The 17604-nt window shown below is 44.6% G+C and overlaps 1 protein-coding gene across 1 annotated transcript; it reads left to right on the top strand.

Moving 5' to 3' along the window:
• Positions 1–2626: 2626 nt before the first annotated feature.
• Positions 2627–14882, top strand: STC1 (stanniocalcin 1). Its single transcript, XM_012663047.1, has 4 exons — positions 2627–3000; positions 4957–5099; positions 5748–5959; positions 11772–14882. Exons 1-4 carry the CDS (start codon positions 2883–2885, stop codon positions 12040–12042), a joined length of 744 nt encoding a protein of 247 aa, XP_012518501.1. The 5' UTR covers positions 2627–2882; the 3' UTR covers positions 12043–14882.
• Positions 14883–17604: the final 2722 nt, after the last annotated feature.

Here is a 17604-nt window from a genome sequence, read left to right as displayed (position 1 = left end):
AGAGTTCCCAAGACTCCTCTATCATTGCTGCATCAGAATCCAAGACAACTGCACAATGATTGCAAACATTCAGATATCGTCAAACCGTGACCTTCCGGGAAGAAGCTTTACGTTGGGCATTTTCCACATAGACTTCAACTATCTCCCTTGACATTCTCAAATGTATTGACGCGCACACTAGTTACATTCAAACCAAGGTGACTGACCACTATCAAGGACAGTCCATCCGCCATTGTAAAACACTAAGCACACCTAACAATGAACCCCCAGGCACATGACAGTGAGCAAAATTCAAAGGATCGAGAGATCAACATCAAAAGGAGACAAACACATCTTGATGCTTGAAGGACATCACATTCTCGTGAGAGCATCAGAGAGTTGGAAAAAACAGTGTGGTTGGTCACAGGTAAACCATCACCCTACCAGGCCAGTAGACCAACTCAGGGGAAGTCCAGCAAGAGAAAAACAGAACTGCCTGCCACAACGAAAAATAGCCAAGGAGGTAGAGAAGACTGAGGAATAGAAGTCATGAACCTCAGGATGAAAAGGCATCTGTCCTCTTCTTCCCTTTCTGGAAGAGAACACTGGGTGACTATATTGCATTGCTGTACATCAACAACTCTTGCCTAACGAAATTAACCTTGGAGCTTTCCACAAGATTTAAAGATAAAATATTAATGTCATATCTTTTTCCTAAATTCTTAAAAAGCATTAACAGCAATTTTCGTGCACTCCCACCCACTACTGATGTCTCCTTGAAAATCCTTTCATGAGGCACACCCCACATCTTTAGCCAGCGCAGCCTAAGCCATGTCTTACCACTGAAGGTCTTGACACCCCAAAGCTTTACCAAACATGACTGAGACTGGCCATCCTCCCAGCCCAACTGCAAGCCCCTCAAGGACAAGAATCACCAATTTACCTTCTTCTCCATCTCTTCTTTTGCCTTCACCCACCTGGCCCCTGGCACTCAGCCCAGAAGGCACTCAAAATAATACTGATACTGTTAGCTAACATAAATTTATTTCATGAAAATCTGAAAATTCCCTTTTAAGTATTTCCTGTACCCTTTTATTCCCTCTATCCCTTGTTCTAAGAAACGTTCATGTTTTCCAAATCCTGTTTTGTAAGTTTCAGGCTATAATCGCCCACCAGACCCACTATGCCCATGCATATACACCTGATTCTCGGTTTGGTTTGTGTTTAACAGAGTTGGGCACTCTAACTTTTGTTGAGGGTTTTAGGATCCAGAGTGAAGCCACTGGCTCCATCTCTTTGCAAGATCATCCTGCCCAAGTCTGTATAAATCACCAATGGCCCTTCTCATTTTACTTCCCAAAAATTTTTAAACATTTTAACGTTTTATTGTTTAATCCCTTCACCTCACTCAGACCTTAAGGACTGCCTTCCTACCCTAAGACACCTTCTGGATCATCAGCCTCCTTCACAAGCTAGAGACAAGCCTTAGTGTTGCCTACAGCTCACTTATAAGAAAATAGGAGCTTCCATACTAGGCATAATTTGTGATTCCACCATAATTTTCCCATTAAGTCTAGAGCTTATCAGTCTTCTCTCTCCTACACATTCTGATCTTTCCCTCCTTACCCCCAACCTCCCCCCACCCCCCAAGAAATGAACTGGTTTACCCAGCAGGTTTAGTCTTGCTTTGGCCAGCTTATTGTTTCAACATGATTATGAAGTTGCTGGGCTTGAATACACAGTTTATTAATTTCCAGGCATTCACGATGTCTGCCCATCGCGTGTGGTGTGTGTAGGTGTGCATGAATGTACCTATGGTAACTAACACTCCTGGAGTTTGCAATTCTGCTAACGACTGAAAAGACGGAGCCAAGGTTAATTCACATTACTGAAGACGCACATCATTTTAGAGGTATAAGGAATGCCAGAGTCCAACTCTGGCATTTTACGGATTTGGGAAAACAGAGTAAGGTAAAAGGACTTGGCCAGGGTCATAGGCTGAAAAACAGGAAATGGAGCCAAAGCTTGGAGCTATTATATCTCAGTCCACCAAGGCTCATCTACTCACGTAAATTCCTCAAGGGGCTCATATATGTGAGTGAAAACTAAGGATGCTCACATACAACAAAAATGCATCACAGACCTGTGAACACACATATGCAGAAAAGACAGAGATATTGCATTTGCAGCTTACAACACAAAGAACAGAGAATGTGCTGTTAAAATTAGAGTAAAACTGCTGTAATAAGGTTAAATTCTAATCCAAAGAGATCACACCTCCCCACCCCGCCTATGCTATCCATTTCCCCCAAGTGGCTCACGAGAAAAAGACAGATTTCAAAAAGCACCTCGGAGAGATTTTTATAAGATTTTTTTAGTTGGATCAATATAAAGTTATCCCTTCCATGAAAATAGCTTTCTCACACATCATTGCACACACAGCCCCACACACACAGGGCACACAGACAACATTGGCAGCAGGTACTTTTAATTTGCTGGAAAATATTTCTAAGAAGTCAAAAAGCTCCAGCTGAATTGCGTGCCCTCCTATTGGTTAGTCAGACCGGTTGCGGGACCTGATTGGTCCCTGATTCTGAGGACCGATAAGAACGGCTATAAAATCCCTGGGTGCAGCTCTTGGGCCCCCAGTTTGCAAAAGCCAGAGGTGCAAGAAGCAGAGACTGCAGCACCAACAGCAACAGCAGCAACAGCGGCGGCGGCAGCAGCAGCGTCCTCCGCAGGAGCAGCAGCAACCAAAAAAAAAAAAAAAAAATCCTCATCAAATCCTCACCTAAGCTTTCTGTGTATCCAGATCCACATCTTCACTCAAGCCGGGAGAGGGAAAGAGGAAAGGGGGGGAGGAAAAAAAAAAACCCAACAACTTAGCGGAAACTTCTCAGAGAATGCTCCAAAACTCAGCAGTGCTTCTCGTGTTGGTGATCAGTGTTTCTGCAACCCATGAGGCGGAGCAGAATGACTCTGTGAGCCCCAGGAAATCCCGGGTGGCAGCTCAGAACTCAGGTAAGCAGCAAACCCAGGACCGGTTTTCTCCCCCAAAGAGCTGTCCTCATTTGCCTCTCGCTTTTGCAACTGTGTCTGTGACGGCTGATCTTGATAATAAATGTGCTTCATGCCTGATGGCAGTAAACTGCCAGTGTAATCCAATAGCCTTAGGAAGTGGAGCTCCTTTGTTTAATAAATTGCATGCAACTAACGAAGAAGCTGGACGCTCTGCTGAGGGTATTTCATTGCATAAGCCTAGCCTGATTGCCTGAAATCTGGCACGTACCCTTTTGGGGGGGAGGGGAGCGGGGGAAAGGCTTGAATGTTGGCATGCCTCAAAGCGCTCTTACACTTTCCAGAAGCTGATCTAAGGTGAGACATGGCTTGTCTGATGCTGTTCCTCTTCCTTCCCTCTTTAAGACCCCGTAACTTGACTTCCCTCCCTCTTCAGACTGATTTTCAGAACCATAGCCCTCAAGTCTGACAAATCCAGGGCGGATTCAGAGAAAACCCTATACACATCCCACCCCCAACACTGCTGCCTCTCTCCCCCTCCCAGCTCTCTCTCGGGCTCCATTCAGTCATCCGTGCAGCCCTGTGGCCAATAAGCCCCTTGAAAAAGAAATATTTGTGAAATGTAGCAGCTGTTTCTCCAAGGGGAAGGTCTCACTTTCGTCCTGACTCTTGGAGCAGTTAATTGTGCATGATCTTGGCCTCTGAAGGAGAAGAGTCATTAGGAAGCCCGCATTGACACATCTGCCTCTTGACTTCTCGGGCTTCGCTTGCTCCCCTTCCATTACTGCCCTTCTCTCCTCCAACTGTCAGCGAAGATGGGATCGCAGGTGTCAGAATGCTGCAGACATGCTCCCCTTGGAAGAGCACAGGTCCCTGCTGAGAGGAGGGCTTTTGCTTCACTTCCTTTTGTACTTAGTTGCTATAGAGATGCAGTGATTCACAAATCGAGCTTGCCTAAAACAATAGCAGCCCTAATGCATATTAAAACTGCTTAAAGCAAAGTTATAATTTGAACCCGTGGAAATATATAATTAGGGAAATGACTTGTAACATCCCAGAGGCTGCGGGTGGTGGGAGGGGGTGGGGAAGCCTAACTGAACCACGCTTTTGATCTCAGAGGAGAATCCTATGGCATGAAGGCTGCAGATCATTTCTTGCTAAGCTGCCTGCCAGAACATCCCCCCTCCTTCTGTAAGAGAGAAATTACTTTTATGGGAGATCTTATCCAGAACGGAGAAAGCCTCGTGCAAGTTCTTTGCGGTTTTCTTCCAGTCTTGCACAAGGGGTGACTTGGCCTTGTTATTCCACACCTCAGTTTAAGAAGGCTTTTAATATGAAAGAGATTAAATATACCTCTAAGCACTGTCCTATAGCGGGGGGTTGGGTGAAACATGAATGGATCAGATTCCTTTCTGCCAATATGACCGTAAGTTAAAAGCCCAAAAATGACAAGGGTCTCCAAGTGGACTCCCGGCACATTCTTCTCTGCCATTTAGATTGAAAGCCCATGCTCTTTACTCTGGAGTGCAGTTTTGGGGAGCCAGATGGATTCCCTGGCCCTCCTCACCTCTCAGACCTGACCACTGGCCACTGCCTACTGCGCCTTTCCATGCTTTCAAGTGCCAAGTGGTGACCTTTGATGCCCTAGAGCTGCTTAAAGGCACCGTGCATCACAGACTCCAACCTCCCTTTTGTATGTAGTGGTGAAACCACGGAGAACGTATCTCAGAGGAAGAACTCCTTCCCTGTCATGTGCTCTGGCTCCTATAAGCCAAAGGGCCTCCTGGTCTATCCCTTTTCTTTCGAATGGGTCCATGTATTACCCCTCATGACGGTCTCCTAGGGTAAGTTCTTCTGACCCCTTGCCCTTGAAATTGGCTTCTGCACCCACTTGATCCCATCCAGCCACCCACAGGTCGATCCTGTGTGACCTGGATTGGATGGATTTGTCTCTTCCAGCTGAAGTGGTTCGCTGCCTCAACAGTGCTCTGCAGGTCGGCTGTGGGGCTTTTGCATGCCTGGAAAACTCCACCTGTGACACAGATGGGATGTACGACATCTGTAAATCCTTCTTGTACAGCGCTGCTAAATTTGACACTCAGGTAATAAGAACTTGACCCCTTGGCTCACGCTGGCTGTGTCAGACCATTGTTCTTAGGAACCAGTCCTGTAGGGAACCAGCCCTGCCTCTCAGCCTCCCCACTGTAAATTCCCACCTCAACACGTGTGTACACACACATGTGGACAGGAAATAGGTTCTCAGACTCTCCCCACCCAACTAATGCATGACCATAAGGAGCTGACGGGGCCCTTTTATATGGGGAAGGGGTAAAAATCCAAAAAGCTTTTCTTCTTGCTGAGAAAATTAAAATGTGCTTCTAAGCAAAGAAGTTCTCTCTGTATGACCTAGCATACCAGCTTGTGATTTGAATTCTCAAAGTCTCAATCCCAAGAACATAAAACCAGATTATGACTATATTCAAGCTGCAGGGTGGTTGATTATGGTTCATCTCCTTTTTCCCCTCTAATCTCATTTCCTTTCCCTGAGCTCCATTCTCCAGGGAGTCTAAGGGAGGAGGGGCATTCTTTTTAATCCTTGGCCATAGCATGCAATCTTCTCATTGCAAGGATATACAGATGGCCATGATACGATGCCAAGACGAGCCCCCTTAAATTCCCCATGCTGTATGCCCTGGCCTCTTTTGTCAGGTCAAGCTAAAGCTTTCCCCCCCATCCTCCCTCTTTGGCAGGGAAAAGCATTTGTCAAAGAGAGCTTAAAGTGCATCGCCAATGGGGTCACCTCCAAAGTGTTCCTCGCCATTCGGAGGTGCTCCACTTTCCAGAGGATGATCGCCGAGGTGCAGGAGGAGTGCTACAGCAAGCTGAATGTGTGCAGCATTGCCAAGCGGAACCCCGAAGCCATCACGGAGGTCGTCCAGCTACCCAATCACTTCTCCAACAGGTATGAACTGAGTCTCCTTTTCCGTCATCAGCAGAGGGGGAGGGGGGATTGGCTGGCAGAGCCAGACTGGGAGGGAGGTTTAAATTGCCACAGTCACGCTCTTATTTTAGCTTGCAGTCTTCCCAGCTTTTGCAGGAAAAATATGTTTGCGATTGGATGTGACAGTTTAAGCAGCTTGGGTTCCCCCCACCACCACCACTGTTATAGGAAAAGTCTTTCCATGTAGCTCACAGAAAGCTTCATCTCTGCAGCAACCCTGGGTGCATTTTCATTGTCTGTTTCTTGCGATAAAACCTGAAGGGAATGGTGAAGTTTCTAGAAACAAGCTTTTGAGACATCCGATTTGGCTGAAACCATGACTGTGCAGCAGTACAATTGGCTGTGATCAAAACTCTGGTCAAATGTCATAATGCAGACTTTTAAATCTGCACGTATTTCGAATCAGTCCCAAGCCCAGTCAGAGATGTCACTGAGTAGCCCAGAACAAGCCATCTCACTTCTCTGGGACAGATTTTCTTTGTGAAGAGTGAAATGGCTGGGCTGGACTATTCTCAATGTTCCCTTCCAGACCTTATGTTAGCACCTTTCCCACTAGTCCAAGATTTCCTAGAATGGTGTTCTAGTGGCTGCACATGTCACTTTCTCATTTTCATATTCCAACATGACCCAAAGCCACTGAGCTAGTACAATAATATCTGAGCATCATGCCTTTCTGTTCCCTGGCTCACTGCCTTCCTCAGCCAGGAGAGTAAACTCCTAAACCACAAGAGGGCTGGCATCATCACTCCACGTGCGTGGCCTGGAAAGGTTCCCAGCAAGGACCGAGGATGCTGATGGGGCTGGCGTGGCAGGGGCGGTGCAGGCCAGTCAAGTTTAGCCTACTGTGATGCCCCTTACCTTAGAACTGGACTCCAGAACCCAAGTTCTACTATTCTTTGACTCTCCTGCCAAACCTGCACACACACACAGTGTTCAATCCTATGCGTGCTACCCCCGCGCTGCCTGAGAGTTAGCACAGACTTATCAGGTTAGTTTCCTGGCTGGGTACTGCCACCCTTCTTCCGACAGTGGCAAGCCTTACCGGGGCTTACCCGTGATTGAGTCATGTACCCATACGCATCAGAAAAGGAGCTCCTCCTTAGGGAAAGGTTAAGGTCCCTAACATAGACGTTTTGTAAAATTTCCGATTCACTCTTAACTGCAGGTGAGTGCCCTCCAGAACCACAAATCAATTTACAAAAATCATTTCCCTGGTCCTTATAAGTAGTGTTATGATGGGGCTCTAACTGGTTTTCTCAGAACAGGACAATCAAATCCACCATTTCTCTCAAGTGGCCTCTTTATATCAACCTTGGTTTTAAAATTCTCCTAGGAATATTCCTGTTGCATGGAGGTGGGGACAGGAAGGGGACAACCTGACTATTGTTGGAGACTCCCTTCACCATGAGGCAAAGAAATGAATTCTTAGGGGCTAAGGACCAAGTATGGGTTTGTGTGGTGGTTGGAGGTGAGGGAGGGGTGTGTTAGCAAAGCCATGATTACAGGCTTAGATCCTTCCAGGGTCCTGTGACAAATCATGACTACATAGCATGTCACCAATTTTGAGGCAACACTCATCTCCCTATCTCAACTGAAGTAGCATCTTCCATTATGAAGGGAGAGGTCTTGTAGAAAGAAAAAGATATGAGACTGGGGATCTCAACTTAAAAGAGACTAATGAATTTTTAATCAGGGCGTTATTCCTTTTAATAGGTGCTTTATTTTCAACACCTTAAGACGACTTTCTTAAATGACCATTTTCTAATCTCCCTCTTTCATCTCAGGGGACTCATTAGGAAAGGTCAGTGGGGGGGGGGAAATGGCCAGCTCTTGAAGACCAGAATCTTCCATGCAACCTTTCTCCAAGAATTTCACTTCGACTGGCTAATATTATTCCTGTTCAGGACTGTAGAGATTTCCGGTTCCACGCTGGGCTTGCTTTGCTCTATTTAAGCTCCTCACCCTCCTGAAACATCCTGCTTTCCCAGCCTCTGCGCCACCATAGACACACGCAAAGTTGGTGCCAATTGGCACAGAATTGCAAAAGGAAGTAGTTACAGGTTCATTCCACCTTCCTGTGACTTATCTAGCGTGAGATTTGGGGCTGGGAGAATCCAAAAGCCTGTGACTGGACCAGGAGCCAGAACAACAGGGTTTTCTGTGACAGAAATGCACGTGGAAGAAAAAAGTAGCTAGCATGTCCCCCCTGCTTGAATTTGCAAACTATGCTCTCGACCATGAGAGAAGCAGGCAAAATTGATCAGGCAGGGCAATGAAAGGCTTGGGAGGCAATTAGACCAATCCAGTTCCAGAGTAGGAAAACTGACAAAGCTTCCAACTCTCTAGGGCATGGATAGGGAACAGGAAACAGAAGAATAATATTGATCAAGGGAAACAAAGGACTATTTATAAACCCTCACACAGAACGTTTCTAGGCAGTATGTGTGTATTTGGGTAAGCATGGCTGAAACAGTAGCTATGGAGAATATCTGATCTTATTCTTTACCAAGAAAAAAAAAAAAAGTCAGGGATGGAATTTTAAAAGTGTGAAAAAAAAGAAACATGCTTAAAAAGGTCCTTCCAGGCTGGGTGATCAGAACTCTCAGCCCACTGAGTCTTTGCAACACATCCCTTCCAACCTCCATAAAGATATGGAAAGGGATCTTAAGTAATTTTAACTCCTTCTGCAAAGAAGGGGCTATAAGCAGAGCTGCACTATTTTTTGTTAAATTGAGAAGGAAAATAGATATTGAATTCCTAGAAACAGAATGTCATAACTGGAGATGACTGCAGAGGCTATCTACATGAACTGCCTTGTTTTACTGATTAAAGAACAGAGGCTCAGAGACAGGAGTGACCTGGTGAAGGTCGCACAGCTTGTGAATAACTGAGTTGGGCCTAGAACTCACGTGGCCTAGAGCCAAGCCATTTGATTTCTACTTCAAAAATGGCAGCCAGCAAAACCTGCGGGAAATATCCCTAATCTGAAAATAGAATACCAGGCATAGTTGAATATATGTGCACCATGGTCGTCAGGAATTAAATTTGTGTACATTCTCTCCTAAAAGAAAGGGCACATCTTACCAGTAGCTATAGTGACAATGAGACTTGGAATAAGAACGTGCTCAATAAATATGTGGCAATGGCTAAGCCAACTTTTGCTCATGGAGACACAACCTCTTAAACAATCTACTGCACTTTAGTGACTTATAGGAAAGATCTATCTCATTGACCAGCACAATCCTACAGGTAAATGCCACATCCCAGGCCCTTAATGGAGAGGCACAGGGTTCACCTTTTGCTCATCCTGAAAAAACTGTGTTGAAATCAAGGCAGCCTGACACATTTTCCAGCCTTTGAGAAGCTATTAATGGAACCTTGGACCTTTTTATATTCTAAGGAGCTCCCTTAGCCTGCCCTTGTTAACAAAGCTCTGTGGGGGGAGAAGTAAGGGTAGATTGGTGGGGGTGGAGGTCTCTGAGAGCAGTCAGGCTGGCAAGAGTCATCAAGATATACCAAGATCAGGTATCATGCCTGGGCTGGCAGACAAAGTGACAGTAAAGGTAGGAGTCCTCAGAAAAAGAGAAGTGGTACCCTAAGGAAATGAATGGCCCTACAGCTGCAAGGCTGGCTACAGAAGCTTAGTCTCCTTAAGGGTATTAGACTCCTTCAACCAGAGAGGAGCTGCCAAGTCCTTCTAAGAAAGAACTTTAAATTCTTTGTATTTCTAAGGAAAGATCATATTTTCCCAGCCCATTTTGGAGCTCATCTGGCATGAATAGCTCTTTCTAGAAGTGGAAGGGTTAACGTCTAAGTCATAAAGTCCTTATTGGAGGGGTAGGGGGTCAGAAACCTTATCCTCTAGGATCTAATCACCCTCTGAAATAGACACAGCAAGCCAGGGGGGCCACCCAGGTCCTAGCAGAGCCCAAGAGTTAGGAGATGCCTGGAGATCTATTATATGTGGGTATGTAGATGGACGAAGCTGTCAGTACAAAGTTATTTATTCTCCATTTTTCCAAAACCAGTTTCCTCCCCCTTTCCCCATCCAAGTGAGGTCTACACCTTGATGCATGTGCTTTTTAGTCCCAAAGGACTGGACAATGTTCCTCTGTGCCAGAGAGTCCCAATTTTAACCACAGCTGGCTCTAATTCTCCCTGAAGGGAAGGGTATCGCCAGGCCTGTGTCAGTGACCCAGACACTGCGCTCGTCTTTCAGTCCTCAACTTCATTCTGCTCACCCACAGAAGGGTGACCGCTCTGCCTCATTACCCACGTTCCACCCGATTTATCGTCCATCCTTGAAAGGACCTCTCTGGGGGGTTAAATTATTCTGGAAAGATGTTTGATCCTGGGCTCTGTGCGGCAAGTTAAAAATAAACAGGTTTCTTTTCATAGAAGATCCTGTGGCCCCAGAGATCCTCAGACTCCTCTGAGGAAAGGGTCTCTCCACATAAATACTGCAGGTCACTGTCATCAGGAGAGTTTCTTATTAGCGAGCACAGAGCTAATGGGTTTTGACAACTGCCACCTCCAAACGGAACAAATGCATCCCAGCCTGAACTGGAAAATACCTGAACTGTCTTGCCAAAGAACAGGACAAGTGATTTCTATGCTATAAATATTAGACAGTTTAATCCTTTCTGAGCCATAAGGCTTAGCGGCATTGATTGGGATGCTGAAAGAATTTGCTCCAAACAGGAAGGAAATTTATTCCAAACACAAAAATTTTTTTGTGAAATTTACCAGACCCTACAGATAATGTTTCTTTTGGGAATCATGACTCATTGAAAAGAATCATATTTTTAACACTCCATTTCTTCAATGGCCACAAATAAATCCACAAATGTATAGTAAGCAGGCAATAGAGCCAGGTGACACTGGGCCAGAGTAGATACAAATGTTAAGGACACAAATCCCACCTCTGATAAGTTACAGTCTAGTCAAGGAACAAAACCATCACTAAACCACCAAATGCTGGCCTGTGTGATGGTAACCAAATACATATGGGACATCCAAAACGGGACAAGCCCAGCAAAACCTAGAACAGCAAGAGAGGCTTTGTAGAATTACAGATGCATGAACCCTTAGGGACCACCCATCTTTCCATTTAAATATCCTCATTGCCTGGCATTTGGCCTTCTAACTACCATATATCTTCGGAGGGAAATTAGAGACAGGAGGCAATGGATGGTCTTTATCAAGGCCTGGCCAATAGGGAGTTAGGTTTTGCAGAAAAATGCATGAGACACAGAAGAAAGAGGACTTAGATGGAAGTTTTGTCAGAAGATGCACACATCTGCATGCATACCTGTGCAGACACACCACCAAGAAAAGGGAAAATTGCAAAAGAGCATCAAAATAACTGTCTACGTATGTGTAACGACCATTGATATCCGTGTTGAGTGTCAGGCTCAACCCATCATAAGTCATTTCAGCTCTTCCACCTGCATTTCTTCTCTACAAAGAGAGTTGAACCAGTCACACTAAATCGTTTCTCTGGTCCCTGCTAGCTCTACTATTCTGTTTCTAAAGACTAGTCACTGCAGTCAGCCTACTCTCCAGAGTGTGATCTCAATCTCCTGAACTCTAAACACCAAGAGGGACCTGTCTTGCATGGTGTAGCAAACCCAGGGCGCAGATGCACTCCAGCTAAGGGGACACTGCACAGGGCTTAGGAAGCAAGAGCCACCTTCAGCTGATGAACTAGTTATGTTTGCACGGTCTGGCTCTCACTGAATGACCATCACATGTTCTCTCTTTCCCCACGCAGATACTATAACAGACTCGTCCGAAGCCTACTGGAATGTGACGAAGACACGGTCAGCACAATCAGAGACAGCCTGATGGAGAAGATCGGGCCCAACATGGCCAGCCTGTTCCACATCCTGCAGACGGACCACTGTGCCCAAACACACCCGCGCGCCGACTTCAACAGGAGGCGCACCAGTGAGCCGCAGAAGCTGAAAGTCCTCCTCAGGAACCTCCGAGGTGAGGGGGACTCTCCCTCCCACATCAAACGCACATCCCAGGAGAGTGCATAACCAGGGAGAGGTATTTCACCACCTCACCAAACTAGTATCATTTTAGTGGTGTTGACACACCCACGTTGAGTTGTACTGTGCCTGGTTTGATTTTTTTTTTTAAAGTAGTTCCTACTTTCTATCCCCCTCCTTAAAGAAAATTGCATGAAACTAGGGTTCTGTAATCAATATCCCAACATTCTGCAATGGCAGCATTTCCCACCAACAGAATACATGTGATCATTCTGCCTCTCCTCGGGAGAAAGCACCCCCTCCCGCCCCGCCTTCTGTCACCTTCCTCTGCCATGTCTTTTCCCAGCTCCCCTCTCAAACGACCCTCAAACACAAAACATTCATGTAACACCCCAGTCATTGTAATTTGAAGATGTGGAGCCCTTCAGAGTGGTTGCCCCAATAGCGTTAGCTGATGAGAAACTTTATTTAAATGCATGTCTTAAATGCTCATAAAGATGTTAAATGGAATTCGTGTTATGAATCTGTGCTGGCCATGGACGAATATGAATGTCATGTTTGAATTCTTGATCTCTAATGAGCTAGTGTCTTAAGGTCTTGATCCTCCAGTATCTAATTTCCTTTCTGACACATTTACCAAATTGCTCGAGCCTGGCTCTCCAACCAGACTTTGAGCCTGCATCTTCTTGCATCTAATGAAAAACAAAAAGCTAACATCTTTATGTACTGTAACTGCTCAGAGCTTTAAAAGTATCTTTAACAATTGTCTTAAAACCAGAGAATCTTAAGGTCTAACTGTGGAATATAAATAGCTGAAAACTAATGTACTGTACATAAATTCCAGAGGACTCTGCTTAAACAAAGCAGTATATAATAACTTTATTGCATATAGATTTAGTTTTGTAACTTAGCTTTATTTTTCTTTTCCTGGGAATGGAATAACTATCTCACTTCCAGATATCCACATAAATGCTCCTTGTGGCCTTTTTTATAACTAAGGGGGTAGAAGTAGTTTTAACTCAACATCAAAACTTAAGATGGGCCTGTATTAGATAGGAAAACCAACAGGTTTATCTGAAGGACCCCAGGCAAGATGTTAATCTCCCAGCCCACCTAAACCCAGAGGCTACTCTCGACTTAGACCCATCCTGAAAGAGCTCTGTCACGTCCAACTGGGAATTACTGGAACCAAAAAGAGCATCCCTTTGGGCTTGGACCACTCACAGCGTTGAAGAGGCTGACTATACCTTGGGAAGTGGCAGTTCTCAACTCGCCACCTCTCATCCATGCCTGGTACTCTGGCAGATGATGATGGGGTGGGAGACTTTCCATTAAATCAATCAGGAATGAGTCAACCAGCCTTTGGGTCTTTAGTCCAGGGGACTTGGGGCTGAGGGAATATAAATAACCCTGGGCTGTCCAGCCTTAATAGACTCCTCTTACATTTCTGTCCTGTAGCACTCTGCCTGCCAAAGTAGTCCTGGCAGCTGGACCATCTCTATAGGATCATTTAAAAAAAGGAAAAAAAAAAAAAAAAGAAGGAAAGAAAGAGGGGAAAGAGCTGGTGGTTTGATCATTTCTGCCGTGATGTTTACAAGATGGCAACCACCAAAGCCAAATGATTAACCTATCTATGAACAACAGTAGTTTCTCAGGGTCACTGTCCTTGAACCCAACAGTCCCCTATGAGCGTCACTGCCCACCAAAGGTCAATGTTGAGAGAGGAAGAGGGAGGAGGGGTAGGACTGCAGGGGCCACTCCAAACTCGCTTAGGTAGAAACTATTGGTGCTTGACTCTCACTAGGCTAAACTCAAGATTTGCCCCAAACAAGCGATAGGAATCCTGGTGGGAGGAGGGAGGGCACATCTCCAGGAAAGTGAAAAGCAATACAACTTTACCATAAAGCCTTTAAAACCAGTAACGTGCTGCTCAAGGACCAAGAGCTGTCGCAGCAGACCCTGCAGCAGCAGCACAAACGTGGCTGCCCTTGTTCCCACACAGCCTCCAAGCGTGCTGACATCAGATCGTTAAGGGCATTTTTATACTCAGAGCTGTCCCATCCCCAGGTCCCCAAACATATGGACACTGCCTTAGCCTCTTGGAAATCAGGTAGACCATATTTTAAGTTAGACTCCCCCACCCCATACCTCCCACCCTCCCAGGCAAGGCTGACTTCTCTGAACCAGAAAAGCTATTAAAGTTTGTGTGTTGTGTCCATTTTGCAAACCCACTAAGCCAGGACCACCCCCCGTCAAATGCAACGAGTAGTTCATGAGTATTCCTAGCAAAATTCTTTCTGTCCAGTAGGTTTTCTTTTGCTGTGATCTCTTCAAACCGTGGTACCCGCCTTTTCTCCCCACAATGATATTTATATATGTATCTACAATACACGTATCTACACATACAGAAAAGAAGCAGTTCTCACAATGTTGCTAGTTTTTTGCTTCTCTGTCCCCCGCCCTCCTCCCTCCCTTCCCACTCCCCCTTGAAGTTCCAAAGCTTCATCTCTTGTTTGCTGCAGAGTGATTCGGGGGCTGACCTAGACCACAGTTTGCATGATTCTTCTCTCTTGTGATTTGGTTGCACTTTAGACATTTTTGTGCCATTATATTTGCATTATGTATTTATAATTTAAATGATATTTAGGTTTTTGGCTGAGTACTGGAATAAACAGTGAGCATATCTGGTATATGTCATTATTTATTGTTAAATTACATTTTTAAGCTCCATGTGCATATAAAGGGTATGAAACATATCATGGTAATGACAGATGCAAGTTATTTTATTTGCTTATTTTTATAATTAAAGATGCCATAGCATAATATGAAGCCTTTGGTGAATTCCTTCTAAGATAAAAAATAATAAAGTGTTACGTTTTATTGGTTTCCCCCCATGTCTTTCATTGTTATTCTTTAAATAACTTCTCGTATGGGAATATCTGAACACAGCCCACTGGCTGGTTAGTTTCTCTACAGTCAAACTAATTGTTGCTATGTATGTGAGAATATGGTTTAAATCCACATTTTCCAAATTTAAAACCATTCAGTGGCTCCCATTAAAACCTAAAGTTTTCTGGCCTGCAGGCTGTTCAGATCTCCCTAGACTGAACTTTCTCTCTGCGCAGTGACTATACTCCAGCCACACAGGCAGTCCTGGGAAGGACTGTGCTTTCTCTCTTCCAGATCTTTATCGATGCTCTCTCTTCTTGTTTTCTGGAAGATCTTTTCCTCCCCTTTGCCTAGACTGGAAGCACCTGGGGGGCAGGGAGTATGCTTGGTCACCTGTTATGTCCCAGCACTAAAATAGCACCCTCAATACTTTAAATGAATGACAGTTGGAAGAGAGGAGAAAGACAACGGCATCAGCGTGACAAGGGAGGCAGACAGCTCTGCAGTTATGACGACTTCTGGGATTTGAATTCTGGCTCCGTTGCTTATTAACTGCACGGTATCAGATGAGTTACTTAATCTTGAAACATCAGTTTCTTCCTCTGTAAGGTGGGGATCGTGAGGGATCTCACATAGCTGTTATAAGGTGATAAAGTGCACCCCAGTATACAGTTGTGTTCAACAGGGGTCAGCCATTGTCATCACAAGTAGAAGGGATGAGAGCACAAACCCCTCCCCACCCATCTCAGAAAATGGTAAAAGGATTCTCAACAGAATGACAGTCAGCTGGGTCTTGAAGGATGGTTGTGCGTTTCGGGCACAGAAAAAGGGGAGCTTCTGTGGTGTGATTCCCCCTCTCCCAAGAGAGACCTTATGTAACCTTTTTAATTAGTGGATTTTTCCCCATGTTTTTATAAAGTCAAATGGAGGCATTTTCCTCAATTTCATTCCTTTCTAGCTCCAAATTGCATTCCGATATGCAATCTAAGTTCAGATATACACAGAACAGCTAACAAATAGAACAAAAATTGTTACTTAAAGGCCAAAAATATATTGCCTTTGCTTCACTCTGACCTAGCCAAGGAAAAAAGTACATTTTATTATTTTTCTTCATGTTGAGTTATTCTTCTATCGATATTGATTTATACATAGAGGCTGTATGCTATGCTATCAGATAGTGTTAATGCACCCATACCTGGCATTTCTGTGAACTGAGTTCAAATCCCAGTTCCTCGACTGTCTCTGTGGCCTTGGGCCAAGTGTCTGACATCTTCACATCTTAGTTTTTTCACTTATAAAAACACCCCTGTGCGATGGGGACAAATAGCAAGTCTTCCCTCCAAGAGTAACTAAGGATTAAATGTGTTCTATATAAAGCACTTAAGACAGTGTTTAGCATATAGCAAGTACCCTCACAATAGTATTTATTGAGCACTCAACAAATGTAAACTGTTACCATTTACACTAATGTCGTCACCACCACTTAGATTCTACTCCCACCCTCAATGCGAGTCTTGAGGTTCCATTTTGGATAAAGGATGTTTTTCTTGCCCTTTTTCTGTTTGTAGATTTTGCAGATTACTGTTTAATCAAGATTTTGTGAATTTCAATTACAAAATACTGCAATCTACCAAAAAAGGCAAATTATACTCTGATGAACACCTGCATCCCATCACCAAGCTTAAGAAGTAAAATAGCACAGGTGTAGTAGTCTCCTGTGCACGTCTCCCTGAACCTGTTAACAGTCCATGAATTTAGAACGTTTTGAAAAACCATGGCTCCAAAAGGACAGGATTTCTCAAATTACTGAAATACGTATTTTTAAAATTTCTATCTTTTCCAAAAAGATCATGGAATGGCTTATGAGCCTGTGGTACAAGAGGAAAAGTTCAGGTCATCCCTCCTGTGGGGTCCACATGAATAGCATAAGAATAATCCCATCGCTCCTAAATCAGTGCATCTTAAATCACCTGGGAATCTTGTTACCATGATTGAGTATGTCTGGGTGAGGCCCAAAGGTCTGCATTTCTAAAGCGCTCCCAGGTGATGCTAATGCTATTGTTCCATGAAGGATGCTTTGAGCCACAAGGTCTTAACTCTTGCGTACCTCAATCAATCCATCTTAGAGATCTTCTCACTGCCACTACAGAGGTTGCTAAAGTACAAGCATAATCATTTCCCATTCTTGCTTTAGTACCTCCTTACTGCTTAGAAGACAAAAAAAAAAAAAATCAAGTCTCTTGCCTTTAAGTTTAAACCCCTCACAACAGGGGTCCCTTCATTTCACCATGCACTCTAAGGTTCTGGTGATGCTAACTTCTCGTCATTCCCCCAAACACATGGCGACTTTTTCTGCCTTGTTATTTTTGCATGTTACCTTTACACACAGGTAGTTCCTTCTAAGGAATACTTCCTTCTGATGAATTTCTTCTAATGAACAGTTGTCTCCTCAAGCTCTTTTTCATTTGCCAAAGCCCATATCACCTTCTGGAAAGCCTTCCTCAGCACGGCCAAACATGTAGCAAACTGCACTGATGGCTGCTTGCAAGAAGAGGACTTAGTCATCCCTGTGTTCCCAGCACTGAACACAAAGCTGGCAGGCAGTAAGCATTTGTGAGTGCAGGAAGGAAGGAAGGAAGGAATTCTCTCCACCACCACCAATTAATCCATGACTTTCCCTCCATAGGGGGCTCGGACCCTAGATACAACAGCAAGGTACGC

The sequence above is a fragment of the Propithecus coquereli genome, unplaced genomic scaffold (assembly GCF_000956105.1).
Source record: "Propithecus coquereli isolate 6110/MARCELLA unplaced genomic scaffold, Pcoq_1.0 Scaffold79, whole genome shotgun sequence".
Lineage (NCBI taxonomy): Eukaryota > Metazoa > Chordata > Mammalia > Primates > Indriidae > Propithecus > Propithecus coquereli.
Note: the sequence above shows the minus strand (reverse complement) of the source record. Positions and strands in the feature narration are given on the sequence as shown.